This window comes from Ictalurus punctatus, chromosome 17, assembly GCF_001660625.3.
Source record: "Ictalurus punctatus breed USDA103 chromosome 17, Coco_2.0, whole genome shotgun sequence".
In the NCBI taxonomy this organism is placed as follows: domain Eukaryota; kingdom Metazoa; phylum Chordata; class Actinopteri; order Siluriformes; family Ictaluridae; genus Ictalurus; species Ictalurus punctatus.
Window position 1 is genome coordinate 13,062,823 of NC_030432.2, and position 19,104 is coordinate 13,081,926.

The 19,104-nt window shown below is 37.7% G+C and overlaps 3 protein-coding genes across 10 annotated transcripts; 1 reads left to right on the forward strand and 2 right to left on the reverse strand.

Annotated features, from left to right (window-relative positions):
* The first annotated feature begins 4,014 nt into the window (after positions 1–4,014).
* Positions 4,015–5,105, forward strand: LOC108278276 (gap junction delta-2 protein). The gene has a single exon (XM_047161332.2). It carries the CDS (start codon positions 4,017–4,019, stop codon positions 5,103–5,105), a length of 1,089 nt encoding a protein of 362 aa, XP_047017288.1. The 5' UTR covers positions 4,015–4,016.
* Positions 5,106–5,209: 104 nt separating this feature from the next.
* zgc:171927 (Rab1_Ypt1 domain-containing protein) lies at positions 5,210–11,119 on the reverse strand. The gene is made up of 6 exons (XM_017491526.3): positions 10,985–11,119; positions 10,512–10,584; positions 10,232–10,327; positions 9,881–9,976; positions 9,671–9,802; positions 5,210–8,287 (listed from the first exon to the last, which is right to left on the reverse strand). The coding sequence occupies exons 1-6, from the start codon at positions 10,996–10,998 to the stop codon at positions 8,069–8,071; spliced, it is 630 nt and encodes a 209-aa protein (XP_017347015.1). The 5' UTR covers positions 10,999–11,119; the 3' UTR covers positions 5,210–8,068.
* A 110-nt stretch (positions 11,120–11,229) lies between these two features.
* zgc:113149 (Myb_DNA-bind_5 domain-containing protein) lies at positions 11,230–18,504 on the reverse strand. Of its 8 annotated transcripts, none has more exons than XM_017491523.3 (6): positions 18,342–18,504; positions 17,588–17,676; positions 16,432–16,628; positions 14,729–15,166; positions 13,619–13,672; positions 11,230–13,472 (listed from the first exon to the last, which is right to left on the reverse strand). In XM_017491523.3, exons 3-6 carry the CDS (start codon positions 16,565–16,567, stop codon positions 13,033–13,035), a joined length of 1,068 nt encoding a protein of 355 aa, XP_017347012.1. In that variant the 5' UTR covers positions 16,568–16,628; positions 17,588–17,676; positions 18,342–18,504; the 3' UTR covers positions 11,230–13,032. The 8 variants fall into 8 exon arrangements, with proteins under 8 accessions (XP_017347012.1, XP_053543581.1, XP_017347013.1 ...); XM_053687606.1 differs by having other exon boundaries at positions 18,172–18,504; XM_017491524.3 differs by lacking the exon at positions 17,588–17,676.
* Between the last annotated feature and the right edge of the window lie 600 nt (positions 18,505–19,104).

Below are 19,104 nucleotides of genomic sequence, written 5' to 3' on the forward strand. Positions count from 1 at the left end.
TGTTTCTGGGTGGTGAGAGGAAACCGGAGAACCCAGAGGAAACCCACATGAACACAGCAAAAATGTGCAAAAATCCACACAGACAGTAACCCGAGGTCAGGATGAATATGAATTAAATGCAAGCAACTTGTCATCTTTAAAAAAAATTATATATTTTAAAAAATTGCACCCAGACTCCAGAAGCCATTGCATGTGGCAAAAAAAGTAAAAACAAACAAACAAACAAATAAATAAAACGCCTGGAACAGTTAGAAATTTGCCAGGAAGAGGACATACATCAGGATATACAGGATTTTAACCGAAAACTTGGTTTGAGGGTAATACATGATTAATTGATCTTTTAACAAGAAATGACTCAAGATACATATCAAGTGTAAAAAAAATTTGGTGAAGGGAGGCTTCACCAAAAACATAAGTGTGTGATTGCTGATAATTTTGACACAAAAATATTGAAAAATGAATTCTTTACTTAACAGTATTTAATAAATAAATAAATAAATATATATATATATATATATATATATATATATATATATATATATATATATATATATATATATATATATATATATATAAACTAAAACTAAAGTATAATTAAATGTGGTGTGATGGGAATAACCCAGATTTCACCCATGACAGTTAATTCAACTTTTCCAAGCCAACCACAAACGCCAGTAAGCACTGGCCTCTTAACAGCAGTAGTGGCATTTCTCCCCTGAGCAGCAGTGTATATAGCAGGACTGTGATCATGTTGGAGTGAACATGTGACTGACTCACCGCTTCACTCTTTCACACACTGCAAAAAGACAATCAGGTTTCAAAGAAGAGGAGTGAGAAGCCACTAGGACCTACCATCTGTTTTGATATTTCAATGGATATACTGTAAATCATACTGATGAGCTGAGTTGCTGGTAATATCTGGATAAAAGCATTCCTCTGTGTTTTTACATGTCTAACTTAATTTTGTCTATGCAACTATTTCAGTTTTATTAATGGTTAGGGTTGAGTAACATATATTTACATTTGTCACTTTAGAAAATAGTTTACAATTTTAATCATACACGTTTAAGTGAGGTAGAAATGCTTTATGAATTACAACCCCAATTCCGAAAAAGTTGGGACAGTAAGGAAAATGCCAATAAAAATAAAGTGGAGTGATTTGTAAATGTACTTTGACTTGTATTTGAAAAAAAGAAAAGAAAAAAAAAACGTATAAAGACAAGGTATTTGATGTTTTACCTAATCAACTGCACAGTTTTTTTTTTTAAGGTAAACGTTTATTTTGAAATTGATGCATGAAACACTTTCCAAAAAAAGTTGGGACAGGGTCAATTTAGGACTAATAGCGATGTGACAAGTTAAAATATGAAGGTGATGTGAAACAGGTGTCAATAATCTAATCATAGTATAAAATGAGCCTCCAAAAAAGGCCTAGTCCTTCAAGAGCAAGGATGGGTCGAGGCTCGCCAATCTGCCAAGAGATGCCTCAGCGAATAATCCAACACTTTGAGAACAACATTCCCCAAAGACAAACCGGTAGGATTTTTGGCATTTCACCTTCTACAGAGCACAATATAATTAAAAGTTTCAAGGAATCCGGTCAAATCTCAGTGCGTAAAGGGCAAGGCCGAAAACCACTTCTGAATGTGCAATCTCTGATCCCTCAGATGTCACTGTCTTAAAAATATGACTCTGTAACAGATATCCTGAAATGGGTTCGGGAATACTTTGGTAAACCTTTGTCAGTGAACACCATTCGCCACTGCATCCACAGATGCAAGTTAAGACTTTACTGTGCAAAGCAGAAGCCATACATCAACACTGTCCAGAAGTGCCGCCGACTTCTCTGGGCTCGGTCTCATCTGAGATGGACAGTAGAATAGTGGAATCGTGTTTTGTGATCAGATGAGTCAACATTTCAAATAGTTTTTTTTTTAAAAAACAGTCGTCGTGTTCTTTGGGTAAAGAGGATAAGGACCATCCATGCGGTTATCAGCATCAGGTCCAAAGGCCAGTGTCTGTCATGGTATGGGGCTGTGTCAGTGCCCATGGCATGGGTAACCTGCACATCTGTGAGGACACCATTAATGCAGAAAGATATGTACACATTTTGGAGCAACATATGCTGCCATCCAGAACAGGACAACGCCAAACCAAATTATAAGCACATTGTTGTGTAAACAGAAAGTGTGGGTGCTAGTATGGCCTGCCTGCATTCCTGACCTATCTCCGATTGAGAATGTGTGGCGCATTATAAAGTGCAAAATAATCGAACGAAGGTACTGTACAGCTGCGTAGCTGAAGAAATGCATAATGGATGAATGGGGGCTGGGGGGGAGGGTGGGGGCTGGGGGGGATTCTGCTTGCTAAACTTAAACAACTGGTGTGTTCAGTGCCCAAATGCTTAAAAAGTGTTATTAAAAGAAAAGGTGATGTTACACAGTGGTAAACACTGACTGTTCCCAACGTTTTTGAGTGTGTTGCAGTCGTCATATTTGAAATGAGTGTATATTTTCAAAAAGAAATTAAATTCACAAAGAACATCAGATAATGTGTTAATAATGTGTTTTCAATATAGTACAGGGTGAACTGAATTTTCAAATGACACTTTTTTTTTTTTTGCATTTCCATATTGTCCCAACTTTTTCAGAATTGGGGATGTAGCATTGTTACCTCTTCCAGCAAATTCCTCTGAATGGTGTTTTTAACTGTTCATGGACTTTCAGAGACGTTGCCTCCTATTGTACTTTTAAATCTTTGCTGTGTTGTACATTGGGAGTCTTTGTCTGAATACAGTTATATTATTGGGTGGAAGGCCTGAATACATTTAGTCAGCCCATTCTTCCAGAGCTTGCTCAGTGGAGTTCATTCCCTCTGACAGGCTTCTCTACAAATGTAGACATGCGTATGGGATCAAACAGAGACAAATCACACAAGGTCAGTGTCTACCTTTTTCTGTATGTCTATGTAAATTACAGTTTGGTCTCTTGACATTTATTTCTGTAACACACAAAAGTTGCTATAGAAGTTGGTACATATTATAGAACCACTGTATACGTGTAGCTCTCAATGAACAAGCATCGGATAATATTATATTGTGTAAAACATTCCAGCAGTTTTCTACCTTTTTATTTAGTACACCTGTAGGATATGTGTGATTATCATAGAAAAGAATTTCCACACATTTATGTGTACCTTGAATGCTAAACACACTTACAGTGGATGTCAAAAGTATTTGTAAATTAGGATTTGCACTGCAGTGCAGCAGAAAGTGTTTCTGCCTCACAGGTCAATGATCCCCGGTATCATCCTGAGCTCAGGTTACTGTTTCACATGTTCTCCTTATGTCTGTATGGGTTTCTTCCTACCTCTCTAAAACATTTTGGTAAACGTTTAACTCTAAAATGCCCCCAGAGAGGAGTACATATACGTGCATGGTATGTATATGCTAAATAGTCTCCACATTCACAACAACCCTGACCAGGATAAAGCAGTTACTGAAGATGTATAAATGATGATGAATGAAATTATAACCATCATACTCCAACAATAAAGCATTTAGAATGAGAAAGAGAATGTCTCAGCATTATGTAGTTTATAGTTTTATGCAGCTTTCAGCACAAGCAATTTTGAGTATTCATGCATAATCAAACCCACACTATAATGTAAATGTGAAATAAAATAGTAATCCCTAAAAGAATTAGATAAATGTAGATTTTGATTTACATGTGCGTCATTCTTTATTATCTTCAGCAACGGCGTTATCCTAATCACGGCTTCATCCAAGGGACACTAAGTAAGAGGTTGGGGGATTCATCATTGATGGGACATTTTCTAAATTTGCATAATTCTAATGGTCTATTGATTCCTCAAATTCCCTTAGATTAATATCTGTGGTAATTACATATACACAACCGATACAGTGGATAGAGATCAGATTTGAAAAATGCTGGAGTATTTCTACAAGGGTTTTTCATTCATTATAAGCCAGCTCTTTTGCCCTCACAGTGTAAAGCATGGGAGACTGGTCAATTCTGGGACGCTTCCTAGTGGAGGTTCAGAACCACTCCACAGTGATCGGGAAGATCTGGCTGACCGTGTTGCTGATCTTCCGAATCCTGCTGGTGACTCAGATAGGAGATGCAGTGTACAGTGACGAGCAGTCCAAGTTCATCTGCAACACACTCCAGCCGGGCTGCAACAACGTCTGCTACGACACGTTTGCGCCAGTCTCACATCTGCGCTTCTGGGTCTTCCAGATTGTCCTGGTCTCTACACCATCCATCTTCTATATCATCTATGCTCTCCACAAAATTACCACAGATGAGAAGGCTCGGACAGAGCGACCCCAGCTCCACCACCCACATGTTGAGTATGTCAGGCAGTCGGGTGGAGAAGGTGACGTTTATTTGGGAGGTAAGCCATCAAATGGGTTACAAGATGAGGAAAGTCCCAGTGAGGAGGAGTGTATGGAGAAGAGCCTCCTGCAGGATGATGACAGAGAGGTTGGCAAGGACCCTACGGAATATTCGGGCCCGATTTTATTGATATACATTGTCCATGTGGTTCTTCGATCCATTCTAGAGATCATGTTCCTGGTGGGTCAATACTATATGTTTGGATTTAAGGTGCCATTTCTGTTTCGCTGCAAGGCCTACCCATGCCCAACTCGAACTGACTGCTTTGTGTCACGTGCTACTGAGAAGACCATATTCCTAAACTTCATGTTCAGCACTAGTCTCGGCTGCTTTCTTCTCAACATCGCTGAGCTTCACTATCTAGGCTGGGTCTATATCTTCCGCATATTATATACAGCATGTTTACGGTGTTGTGAATCTAAAAGGAAACTGCATGTTTCCCACAGTCCTTTGCAGCTTAGGCTCAGTCATTCAATGCGAGGCAGGCTGATTCTGCAGTCCTCCTCTTCAGCCACTCTGTCCCAGGAGAAGACAGCCACTGCCTTGCTCTCACATGGACCATCCATTTCTTTTGAGACAGACTCAACACTAGAGTGCACCTCGAGGACAAACCCAGAAGAAAAAAAGTGCACAGGAATAAAATCAGCCAACATAGCTAAGTTGAGCAGCAAGAAGTCTTGGTTATGAGTGACCGTTACTGCCTTTTATTATTGCTCAAGCACCAGCAAAATGCTTGACATAATACATTATACCCTTTGATTTGCTTACACTAATTGTACAGAGTAATATATCAGTTTAAAATGTAAGGAATAAAAATAATTGGAATATGCTATTCACAAAGGAAAATACTCAGTGGCAGCATGATGTGATACATTAGCACCCTGAAGTTGATTATTTTCATGTAAGAGCACACTCTGAAATGTTTTATTCCTCTTAAACATCAGCAATTTGTGAATGGTTAGATTTTTAAAAATGAATTTAATTACAGCATGTTGTATTTTCTATCAGTTTATATGGTCACATTTAATGTTGTCGTACATCCAAGAAACAAGTTAGTTCCTGTTATCAGTCACATTATAGCGACTATAAACAGTCGTTCCCTCACAGGTGTTTAATTGACTTATTTTAAGAAAGCGGAATGCACAAACTTGCCTATCCTGACACTGGAGACTCCTTCCACAAACGACAAATTAATGTTTCCTTAAAGAAAGCTTCACAATATCAACTGTTATACTTTGTTTGTTTGTTTAGTAGCAGCACATTTTTAGTCACTTTATTATTAGATTATGTGGTGTCTGTCATACAAGTCCCTGTGGATTAGCGGTTACTATAGAAACAATAAGGATAACATTAATAGAAACCCATTATTAGAATTACATTCAGAACTACTGATAGAACTGCTGTGATAGAAAATTAATCAACACCTTCTGACCAATCAGATTCATTGTAATATACAAAGATTATCTGATTATGCAGTTACTCTTCATTGTAATTTTTTAAAAAGTTATATTTACCAGTTAATAGTGTTTAATGAAAGATGTGTGGAGAATATTACAGCTTTGTTTTTGTGGCTAATAATCTTTGTACTGAATGATTTTACCTTTTCTTTGGTGTATACTCTTATGCACATGGTAGTTCATGCTTCGTCCGAGGGAGGGCGCTTCTATTTGTAATTGCTTATATTTTCATCTCAACCTACTAGCCATATTCATTTATTAATTTTATGAAGCCAGACAGAACTGTGAAGTAAATAATGCTTTACCAGCACACTGAAACCTTGCATACAAATACTGTATACAAACAGAAACAAGCTTAATTAATTTGTTTATCAGAATAAAAGTGTGAGACTATCAGGAGTTTTGCCTGAAAGCTTAACTCAACCACAGGGGGAAAAAAAAATTAAGAACAACAAAACTTTGTGCACCGTACATTATTTGCTTGTTTGTCTTATTAGGTTCAAATTTGAAAATGTCCAAAATGATCATACATGTTTATTAAATGTATTATTTTTGGGTTATCCGAGACAAATCACAAAATAGCTACTAAAGTATCCCCAGATAATCTTATAAATCTTTTGAATATTAAAATATTTTGTAGAAAAAGTACATTGCTGTAAAGAAATTGGATATTTTTTAAATCAAAATTTAAGGCCCCGTATTTTAGATATTTTAATTTATAATCCATCTAGTCGAATAGACAATGGCCCACATGATCAAAAACTCATCTTGTACTTTCTAAATTGTGTTATTGTTCTGTTTCTTTGGCATTCTGATGAATGGTATTTTACACTGTTTACACTGACAAATGCAAAACAGGCCAACAACCACTAGTAGAAGCCACTTTGGACTCAAAAACACCATTTCCTGTTTAACTCCTTAAAGGCCCAGCTTATACAGTTATTTACAGTATCATAAATAAAACATATTATTCAATGACTTGCTTTCTACTAGAATACAGTGAAACTAATAGAAATTGTACGGCTGTGCTCATAAATTTACATAACATTGCAGAATCTGCAAAATGTTAATAATTTTTAAAAAATAATAAAATCAGAGGGATCATAAAAGTGGCATTTTGTTTTTTATTTCATACTGCCGAGAACAAGCTATTTCACATAGATGTTTACATATAGTGCCACAAGGCACAATAATAACCAAATTTACACAAATGAACAAGTACAAAAGTTTACATACTCTTATATACATTAAGAGCCAGGGGGTGTAAACTTTTGAACAGGAAGATCAGTGTACATATCATCCTGTTCTTAATGTATCGTGTTGCCTTCTTGAGCATCAGTGAATATTTGCACCTTATGTAATAGCTTTGTATGAATCCTTCAATTGTCCTAAGTGTGAAAAGATGGATATAAACATAATATAACCACTGCTGGAAAGAGGTAAAATAAGCAAAAGATGCTGGAAAAGTAAAGAATGTGCAGGACCTGGAGGATTTTTCTGAAGAACCGTGGGCAGTTTAACTGCTCAGTACAAACAAGGGACTCATGAACTTTCACAAAACAAAGGCTTAAGAACCAAGGGTATGCATAATTTTGAATGGGTTCTTTGTGTAAATACAGTTATTATTGTGTCTTGTGGACTATATGTAAACATCTGTTATGTGAAATAGCTTATTCAGAGCAGTTTGAAATAAAAAAATAAAAAGCAATTTTAATGATCTCTCTTATTAAAACAAAAACAATTTGCAGATCATGCAAATGTAAATTTATGAGCACAACTGTATGTAGTTATGAGAGTGAGGAATAGAAATCTGTATCTTATGACGGGTCCTGGCAGTTTAAGATAGAGAGTGACGGGGTAAATATACTGTATATTAAATGCCCAAATTCATTAGATTAATATAATATGGATTTTAGTGTTTTAGTTATCATTTATAAGCAATAAACTAATATTTCACTCTTTAAAATAATGTGTTCGCTAAATATCTGTGCCCATCATTATTACTATGCGTGTTTAATCTGACACTTAGGACCTTCAAAACAGTATGCAACACAGTGAGGAGGTTTACAGCATATTCATAAATTCATAAAGAGACATAAAACATCAATCAATATAAATTGTGAAATACAATTAGTCCACAAAATATTCTTTTTAAATATGTAAATCCCCTGAACATACTCCAATCCGTTAGCACTAACAGCAAGTGTTGACCTCCTCAGCCGTTGTTTTCTGAGCTCCATGCCACAGAGGAGCACTATTGATTTTTCCAACTTTGACTGTCTCGTTCTGAACCTTGTCTTCCACGACTCGCTTCTGGATTTCAGAGGCCATCGTTAAAAATGCCTTCTCCACATTGCTTGCATTCTTTGCACTTGTCTCAAGGAATGGGATTTTAAGTGTCTCAGCAAATTCCTGGAAAAAGGTTGTACCAATATTATGAAAGGCTAAATGCAGTACATATATGTAAAAGTATGTAAATGTAACAGAACTAGGCCATGGGATAGGTAAAGTGGTTCCAAACTGTCCATCATGATAATGATAGAAAAACTTTGGACAAATCTGATGTGTGCCAAATTTGGTGATGACAGGACAAAATTTATAGAAGTAGTAATGAACAAATAGTTTTTGACAAAATCTAAGATTGTGGAAAATCTAATTAGGTAGAAATAGATGTAATAGGGTGCATTGAACTCACCTTGACCCGGGGAATCTAGGGATTATGGACACACGGTTCAAGTTAGGACCATAAACATACTTCCAAATTAGGCCCAAATTTGACCCTATGGTGGTGCTAGAGCATTGGCAACACCTGGCCCAAATCTGGTCAGAATGTTCCTTAGACCCTCCCCAATCAGAGTACCAAATTTTACAGCTTTTTACCAGACAATTCTATGGCTGCCATAGACAACCTTGCAGAAGAAGAAAGAAGAAGAGGCTGCCTATGCACCTTCGATGCTTGGCCCTCTAAAAATAACAATAATACAATGGTATATATAGTAACAGTACTATACAAGAACAGTTCCCCACCATGTTTTGCAACAAAAATCCAAAGTGAAATTGATATTTTTGTTCAGAAAATATGGACATGTACTATATGGCCAAAAGTTTGTGAGCACCTGACCATCACACCCATATGTGGGTCTTCCCCAAACTGTTGCCACAAAGTTGGAAGCTCATAACTGTATAGGATGTCTTCATATGTTGTTGCATTACAATTTCCCTTAATTGGAACTAAGTGACCCAAACCTGTTCCGGTACGACAATGCCCCTGTGCACACAGTGAGGTCCATGAAGACATGTTTTGCCAAGGCTGGAGTGGAAGAATTTGAGTGGCCTGCACAGAGCCCTGACCTCAACCCCAATGAACACTTTGGGATGAACTGAAACGACGACATCATTCTTGTGCCTGATTTCACTAATTCTCTTGTGGACGAATGGGCAAATCCCCGGAGCCATGCTCCTAAATCTAGTGGAAAACCTTTTCAGAAGAGTGGAGGTGATTATAACAGTAAGGAGGACTAAACCTGGAATGGGATGTTCAACAAGCACAAATGGGTGTGATGGTAAGGTATCTACATACTTCTGGCTGAAAGTTTTTGGCCTGTACACCTGAGAATGTTTACAAAACCAAAAACATCCTTTGGTTACTTTCTTTCCTTTTGCCCCATAATCTTCAGTTTTAGTAAAATAATAATAATAATAATAATAATACAATAAAATAAAAATAAAAACTTAAATATATTAAAAATACCTTATAAATACTTCTGACTTATAAGCATAGGTTTGAGCAGATACCTTTGCTGTAGTGAAGTCCACCACCTTTTTTGAAGTTAAATCACTTTTGTTCCCCACCAGCAACTTTGAGACATTTTCACATGCATAGCGATCGATCTCCTCCAACCACTGCTTTACATTGTTGAAGGACTCCTGCAATTACAAAGAACAATAAATCTCTGAAAGTCTCACAAAAGTTTTTTGTTATTACCCTATTATTATGGTTATTACCTGGTCAGTAACATCATATACAATGATAATCCCATGCGCACCTCGGTAATAGCTGGAGGTAATAGTGCGAAATCTCTCCTGACCAGCCGTATCCCACTGTAATGAAAATCAATCAATATAAGAATTTAGAATGATTACTGATAATGTATATTCCAAGCTTTATTAACAGATCAAAACTATGACATTTGTAATTGCAAGATTACTGGTACTAAATGTGAAATAAAAAATAAGAACTCATTTTACTTGTGTGGCCTGTCTTCACTGTAAAACCTGGCGAATGTCAAATTAATGCCAGCTTATAGAGACCCAGCGAAGAATAAAATGCTACAGCACAGTGAATTCTTTACTCACAATCTGCAGTTTAACTATCTTCCTGTCCATTTCAATAGTCCTGATTTTGAAGTCAACCCCTATCGTGCTGATGTAGCTTTCAGTATAGGTGTCGTCCTGTTGGCATCAGAATGCAGCAACGTTGAGAAATAATTAAAAACAAATCTATCCAAATGCAACAAATCCATTTAACAGATATTGGAGTGAGAATTTAATTTGACTGTGTAATTTATTCGCATGAGACCTGACATCCAGTCTAGTCTAATATCATGTTTCACTGCGTATTGACTTTTTGACTTACAGCAAAACGCAACAGTAGACATGACTTCCCGACACCAGAGTCTCCAATCAGCAGAAGCTTGAAAAGGTAGTCACTAAGAGAAAGCATAACACAAATGCAAACAATCCTTTTGCAGCTTGTATTTCTTTTCCTGATGCCAACACACCGAGCACACACAAAACTGTAAGAACTGAGGAACAGAACACCACACAGCAATGCTTTCTAATTTCACAGACATGTACAATCGCACCATGTAGATCAATTTTGCTCATGAATTATGCAATAAATGCTTCTTCAAAATCATTTCTACCCTACAATGTATACTTTCATGATAAAAACAAAAGGCTAACAAGGCGTTACACTCAGACAATAAAGCACATCCGGATTCCTTGTGCTTTTAGCAACATGATGAAAAATTCTTAACTTCAATATAAAATACAACACAGCAAGGGACAAAAAAACCCCAGACTAAATAAAAGGCTACAAATACTTACTATTCAGGATTCATATTCAGACCAAATAATGGCACTGTTCCAAAAGGCAGAAGCAGTTTTTGTGTTTTTCCTCAACACAGTGTTGTGCCTCTGTCTTTCAAAGAGCAAACAGGAACAACACTGGTTATGGAGATCCTAGAAAAAGCTCCATTATTTATTAAAGCCTCTTATCAAATTACAAAGTGGTCACTACCGACGTCTTGAAGCCTCATAACAGCGGGTTTGAAAAGTACCAGTAGTCGAGACAAAATGATTATTCTGCTTTAATCCAATCTTTACAGTAGTTTTTACAGACAACATTTAACAGTGTTTATACTATTGGAAGAGCAACCAACAAGGAATCAGTGGCAGCTGTATCAAAGGTATCCTTATTGAGAACTTTCAGAATTAAATATCATGGCACCTGTAACTACAAAGAGAGAAAGAAGAAAAAAAAAAAAGAAAAAAAAGGAACTGCTTAATAATTCAAGGTAGTTAAAGGTCAAAGGTAATGGTTGGAAAACCTGCAAATTTACTAAAAATGTGCTCCACACAATGTTCAATATTTCTGTTCACATCTGAATTGTAACATTTTGGTGAGAAATGAAACACTGAAAAGCTGATCATTCACATCAGTCACAAAGGGGAAACATCAAATTAAGACATCCATATGGCATCTACAATACCATAAATTGGGCATTTCAGATAAATAGACTCATAATTCACTCATAATTTAAAACTATTACAGATCTTTAAGTTAGTTTACTTACATTGCATCATTAAATAAAGCTTTGTCAATTTAAAGTAGGCATGTCTAATCGCTGGTCCAAACAGTCATTGATTTTAAACAAAGAGATAACTCTGATCTGAGAAACAGTCTGCTGTGCTAATGCTACTTTCCAGTTGTAACATAACAGCATCACTACTTTCTGGAGATGTGGGAGAGCTTATTTAAAAAGTCTCCTGCACACAGTAAGCAGTATTAGTGCATGTATGATTCCTGTGATCGCTATGAACACTGGGAGGGAGGTAGCTGAACGCTGTAGTGGACTATTATTATATACTCCTGAGGCATATAACTATACTGTTCATTAGTTCAACAGTCCCTCCCTGTTCTCCAGAAAACATCCTATAACTTAAAGCTGAGGTGTGTAGACTAGTGATGGGCACTAATCGAGTACTCGTGTAACAACCAAACGTACACTCATTTTGTAAAAATGAATGATTAAACATTGCCGTGCTTGGCATTGTCACCAGCGCAGCAGGTCAACAAATGCGCCGTCATTTTCATCAGGAGCTCCACGAAGCATACGAGTGACAGTGTGCTTGTCGGCCAGTACACTGGTGATAAAGCCAAGCACGGCAATGTTTTAATCTTTCTGAAAATAGGCAATGTAAAATCCAAACTTTGTCGGTCAGCAAAACTACAAGAACCTATCACTTAGCAAGTCAATATTCATACATGACTACCACATCAGTACCAACAGAGTGTTTTCTCCACCACTAAAAGACAGAGATTGGAAAAACAATCAAATTTAGATGCCATGATTTATATGGTGACCACAAACTAAGCACTTTACATAAATAGACATTGTATTTTTAAATTATTCTCTCTTTTTAGGATATTTGTTAACTATTTAATAAAGCTTTTTTGATTATTAAGTGTGTCAAGTTTGCTTCAGTTAAAATAGATTTAGCGTTTTTTCCCCTTCAGCATCCCAGCCATATCTGCCACATTTATGTCGTGTTAAGTGTCTCTGGAAAATGAAATAAGAAAAATACGCCGTTACAAAGGACTTTTTAAAATATAGTATAAAATTATAACCTAATTAATGTCTGAGTGCGTTTAAATTTAGTCAGCAGGCTGTTGTTTTTGTCCCAGAGCCTAAAAAATGTTTGTTAAAAAATGTGTGCTATTAAGTCAAGCAAAATACCTTCATGCAAAATGACCCACTTTATGTTAAAGAACAGTTAACTGATTAAACCTTTCATAGGTTTAAGTACTCAACAGCAAATTTGCTCGAAATGCCCATCACTAGTGTAGACTACATTTAGGTGAGATGCAGGTGCTATGGGTGGCCGTTGGATTTGTCCTGCATCAGTGCCAGTGCAGTGGAGGAAAAGTCACGCAGCACATGCAGTGTATCTCTCTGCAGACGCAGTGTGTCCTGTGCAAACTCCTGCTGCGTCTGCACCAGCTGCTGCACCGACTCGGCCACCGACTCCAGTGAACGTGACAGCGCCCCGATCAGCACGGTGGCGGCCTGTTGCTCCTGCAGGCTGAGGGAAGCGCTCTTGGCAAGGTGCTCCTGCAGACTGCCTGCGCCTTGTGATGCTAGATGACAAACAGCAACACGGGAAGACCTTCCTGCATGAGCTGTACTATTGCTTGATGCTCTAGGCTGGGTTTCTTGTTTTTTAATCTTGTCTTTGTCAGCAGTATCTGGGTCAGTGAAAATTTTGTTTCGCTCACTCTGATATTCTGCTTCAGTGACTCGTAGGCCCTGGTCTGATGAGGGAGGAAACACAATAATATGCAAGTTATACAAGAAATCAATATAATTAAAAAAAAATCTAACACATGCAAAACAAACATACAAACCAAAAAGCAGAATACCACTGCTATAAAAAGAAGAACAAAAATGTTCACGTTACCTTCTGTTCCTGACGGTTCATACTCAAGGTCAGTAAGAGGCACTGCAGAATAATCTAAACAAGTCAAAACAAAAACACACCTAATCAAACAATGTACTTGAATTGTAATCCTCAAACCACTACAATTTTAAAAAGATAAACAGTGGGAATATTCCTTTGAGCCACAGAGGTGAAGCACTTCAGTTTACACCCTAAACCAAACTTAGCCGTAAAACTGAATTTTGTTTTGCTATTAACACAGACAACACACGTTTTTATTTAAAGTGACGCATAAATAAGGTTTATTTGCCAGATATATTACACATGTAAGGATTTTCTCATGGTGAGTGCTCGTCAGTCCCTCCAGAATTTTGCGATCGCAGAAATGAATGTGAAATCAAGCAAACTCCGCAATATTCCGAGGAGCTTGCAATTTTTCAAAATTACCACAGATTTTCCGCTGATTTGGGCCGAGACGCGTCATGTTATGTCATCACAACGTGGATTTGGTCAAAGCCCTCTTAGATTCCCGTGCGTCAAACATGAGTACAGCTAAAAGCTCTCATTTACCAACAAACATCACTGCGAAAGACCGAGCAAAAAAATTTAGTGCAAGTGCAATCTTACCCATTCAAGTAGTTTTCTGCACAAAAGCACAAAAAATCTCCACAAATTGAAATGCAAATTTTGAAAAAAGCCGCCACAAAATCAAGCATTTTTTATCTGCAACAATCACATTTTACATGTAACAGGTTTCGAAGAAAATAGTTGACTATTTACAAATAAGATAAGTTAGGTCCTGTATACTAATGACAGCTTTGGGCTACATAATCTGAACTGTACTGTATTTTGCAGAGTTTCAGATTTGACCAAAAACTCCAGCCTCAGATATGAAATTACTGCCATTTGTGCACTTTCTGTCCCCCAGTGCTACTCTAACTAAACAAACTTTTTACTAAGGATTAAGGAACAGTTCCTGGGCGGATTTACCTTTTGTTGTTTGGTACTGCACTTCAATTAATGTAAAATGAACAAAATAAACAAGCACATTTAACGCCATTAATGATGCTGTAATTTCAAAGCACTCTGTACCCAGTCCTAGTTAACAGTTAGCTTAAAGGAAGCACTCACAGTTGTATGGCATATCCAGTGGCAGATCTGCGTCTCCTTTGCTGCTCATCCCAGAGTGATGTGGCATGCCCTGTGCCTTGATAGACAGCCTGCCATTTGCCGTACCAGGGATGTGCAGTGGCATCCAAGAGGCACCTTGACTGTCCTCGTCCTCATCTGCAATGCTGTCTGACGGTGGGAACTTCTCCCCAGGTCCAGGCTGGAGGATGTGGTGCACCATTTTCTCGATAGGAGAAAGATCGTCAGTTATGCGGGCAGCAGAGAAGCCGGAAGCTCTCATGGCTGCCACCTTGCGCTTGGTGTCGCACTTGAGATCAGACCACTTCTTCACAATCTCGATGACCTCTCTGTGACACTCACTGATCTCGTTGATGCTAGCTGCAAGAGCAGCCCATGTTCGCTTCTTAACATCACTTGAGACACCCTGGTTGAATTTACCTGTTTGGAGGACATGCAGGTGCATCTCAAAAAATTTGAATATCGTGAAAAAGTTCATTTTTTCTGTAATTTTATTCACGGAGTGGAACTTTCATATATTCTAGATTCATTAATCATAAAGTGAAGTATTTCAAGCCTTGTTTGTTTTAATGTTGATTATTACGTCTTACAGCTAATCATAAATCCAGTATCTCAAAATATTAGAATAAACAATTTATAATATGGAAATCCCAACCTTCTGAAAAATGTTAATTTATACATATGCGTCTTACCTAGTTAAGGAGAAAAAGAACTGGACCGTCACTCATTGGTCCAAAGTCCTCTTTTCAGATGAAAGTAAATTTTGCATTTCATTTGGAAATCAAGGTCCCAGAGTCTGGAGAAAGAGTGGATAGGCACAAAATATAAGTTGCTTGAAGTCCAGTGTGAAGTTTCCAGTCAGTGAGGATTTGGGGTGCCATGTCATCTGCTGGTGTTGGTCCACTGTGTTTTCTCAAGTTGAGAGTCAATACAGTGTCTACCAGGAGATTTTACAGCTTTATGGACAAGCTTTATGGAGATTCTGATTTCCTTTTCCAGCAGGACTTGGCACCTGCCGACAGTGCCAAAACTACTAGTAACTGGTTTGCTGACCATGGTATTACTGTGCTTGATTGGCCAGCCAACTCGCCTGACCTGAACACCATAGAGAATCTATGAGAGGCACCAGACCCAACAATACAGACGAGCTGAAGGCCGCTATCAGAGCAACCTGGTCTTCCAAAACACCTCAGCAGTGCCACAGCATGATTGCCTCCATGCTACGTCACATTGATGCAGTAACTCGTGCAAAAGGATAAAAGCCCCGAACAAGTACTGAGTGCATAAATTAACATACTTTTCAGAAGCTCGACATTTCTGTATTATAAATTCTTTTCTCTAAAATTTTGAGATACTGGATTTTTTATTTCCTTGAGCTGTAAGTCGTAATCATCAAGATTAAAACAAAAAAGGCCTGAAATATTTCACGTTATGTTTAATGAATCTAGAATATATGAATGTTCCACTTCTTGAATTAAATTACAAATGAACTTTTCCACAATATTCACATTTTTTGAGATGCACCTGTATATATCCATGGATGGTACAGTGTTTGTCGTGCATTTTGATGCGCACGGTTCTATGTGTACACCTAGTACATCAAAAATGTTGAAGAAAAGCACAAAAAAAGACATGTAAATTCCAGGGATGCTTAACTGGGTTTGAGAATTAATAATCATACTGACCAACCAGTATGTGGCGATTTCTCTTCACCTCAGTCAGCAGAAGCTGAACCTCAGAAAACGTGAAGCGCGACTTCCTTTTCTTGAAGTTTGCTGATAGAACTTCTGATCCAGGAGATGAAAAGGGATCTTCAGACATCCTTGTTGTCTCCTCTCAGCCTCTGGACATCAAGTCTCTTATTCACCAAACAGCCAGGCACCTATAAGAAAAAACATGTTTTTAATATAATGTGTATAGCAGAGGTAGCTGTGGTGAATATATATACACAATACTGAGCAGGATACAGACACCAAAGCTTATTTTCTAGAGATATAGTGTACATGATTCTGATATAAAAATTCTGGGTACTGGCTGATAGCAGATACTGGTCTGATACTACAGAACATTAGCTATGATTCCATCCAAGTTGCGAATTTAACGTATTGTGAAAAATTGAGAGTATCACATAAAACATTTGAGAATAAAGCAGTGTTTCCATCCCATGTGTCACTTCTGGGGAAAGTGGCACATCTCGCTCGCTGACATTTTTACTTTACTGTGACAATAATCCAATCACATGATTTGTTTATGAAGTCACATGACTTTTTTAACACGCATCGAGGGATTTATTCAGTAAACATGTTTCCGTCCTACTGAATAAGAAAAAATTCCACCTCAATTAAACTCATAATTTTTTCTTTAAAATGTTCATTCTGGAGATTTTCTTCGCATCTGATGTTTCCATCCAGTGGTTGTTTAATGTGCTTTCCCAAAATTCACACAGAAATACATGGATGGAATCTCAGCTATTGTGTATCATGGTAGTGAACATAACACTCAAGTGAACTGGATTGGAAAACAATCCAGTCAGATTTGAATCCAACGATTTAACCAGCATCAGTCCTGATATTCAATAGTGGACCGGGACATTCATACCATCCTACAGTTATAACATTTTAGTTGACGTACAATCCAAAACCATGAACAGGACTTTTTCAGTGTAATGAACCTGAGCCGACTCAGTAAGAACGTAAACAATCCCACTGATGATCACGTGTCAGCAAAAATACTACAGAATATTCTTCAAATAGACCATACTTATTGGGGTTTTTATTTTTTCCTTCTTTCTGAGGTGAAATGTCGTTTTAATAAGACTTACTCATATCAAAATAAACTTACGGAGATAACGTGAGGGCTGCATCTAAAACCTGACAGTAATCTGGACTCATAGATGTGATGGAAACTGGATCAAGACGACTTTTAATGCACTTTCAGCAAAAATAAAAGAAATAAAAGAAAATAGAAAGAAAAGAAAATGAATGAATAAACGGTTCTTGACTGCCATTTAGGAAAGGTGTTTGTTTATGAGAGTAGAGCCCAGTCTTCAGGACGACAGGAAGGATCCGATATGATGAGACTTTAACGGGATCGTTTTGCTTTAAATGATCTGCATTTCTCCAGTAATCAGCAAGACTCTCTCACACACATACACCGCCTCCCCGGTGCTTCCTATTTCTTTGTTGTGAATGTGTGATAGTGTGTGTGTGTTAGCTAAGCGGTGCTGCGGCAGAAAAACATTGAGAACCAGACAAACGCCATCGTCCTCAGGCGTCCCTACATTCACTCTAGATCATATTTCAGTCCTACACACGAAGCGAGCGGGTAATAATAACAATAATAAATGATGGTGTATTAACGGTGTTCGACAAACTGGCTACAGCTATCGGATAGGTTAGCTAAGCTAGCTACTCTTTCAGCAGTACCTGAGATTGCTTTAGCTAGCTAGCGGGTTGCTAGCGAACGGGTGTTTTTGTATTTTTTTTTCTTCCATGTGAACGAATTCACGGAGGCTCATTATTTTTGCGTTCGAGGTTTTTTTTTTTTTTTTTAAAGCATGTATTTGCAAATGTAGCACAATAAACTTTCTAATTACCCACACAAACGCTTTATGGCTGCCGTAATAGTCAGCAAATCGACGAATACGCCCTCGCGTACATATCCGAAAAACTTCGTAGCTCAGGAGCTCCCCTGTGTCGCGCGCACACTCTGTTAGCTACGTCATTTTTTTCCGCTCAGTGCGCGCGTTCACTCGCCGACGAGACAAACAGCGCCCTCGCGCGGCGGTGCGTACAGAAACAAAAAAAACTGCGCTGTGTCGTCCCCCACTAACACACGAGAAATATTGTAATGTTTAATCAGGACGTTCATTCAGATAACTAACATGGCATGCACTTAAACACCCAAGAAATTTAATTGGCTGACGCATTGTCTATGTCTAGCCAAACAAATTTTAGTTTGACGCGCACAAAATGTGACGTTATATTCTGAACTGCTCCTAATGACGCGTTAAGAAGCTCTGAGCTTTAGACCTGAAGTCAAAACAGTGATTGCCTTTACTAATACTTAGCATTCGTTTATGAATGCTATATTTAAAGATGATTAATAATAGACTGCACATGAGTTATTACATTATAGATATGGATATAGATTATGTACAGCCATTGACTCTGATGTGTTAAGGTTCAGCTTCATAGGCCCTTTTAGTCATCTCCAGTTTCTCTAGGATTAAAGGTGTTTCATTGAGTGCAAACATACGTCTTTTGATCGGGAACCTGTGCGATATCTTGGTGTATAAATATAAATAGACGATAAATAGGAAGGATTTAAATGAGTAAATACACAGTACAGACAGTACA

What these genes read in the sequence shown, in the direction of transcription:
- zgc:113149 (XM_017491524.3), bottom strand. Translation starts at nt 16,567, where the DNA reads ATGTCTGAAGATCCCTTTTCATCTCCTGGATCAGAAGTTCTATCAGCA. An exon ending in AAATCGCCACATACTGGTTG is followed by an intron (nt 15,167 to 16,431) that starts GTCAGTATGATT and finishes TCCTCCAAACAG; the next exon opens with GTAAATTCAACCAGGGTGTC. An exon ending in ACTGGATATGCCATACAACT is followed by an intron (nt 13,673 to 14,728) that starts GTGAGTGCTTCC and finishes TGACTTGTTTAG; the next exon opens with ATTATTCTGCAGTGCCTCTT.
- LOC108278276 (XM_047161332.2), top strand. Translation starts at nt 4,017, where the DNA reads ATGGGAGACTGGTCAATTCTGGGACGCTTCCTAGTGGAGGTTCAGAAC.
- zgc:171927 (XM_017491526.3), bottom strand. An exon ending in TATATGATGTTACTGACCAG is followed by an intron (nt 9,803 to 9,880) that starts GTAATAACCATA and finishes TTGTAATTGCAG; the next exon opens with GAGTCCTTCAACAATGTAAA. An exon ending in TGGACTTCACTACAGCAAAG is followed by an intron (nt 8,288 to 9,670) that starts GTATCTGCTCAA and finishes ACCTTTTTCCAG; the next exon opens with GAATTTGCTGAGACACTTAA.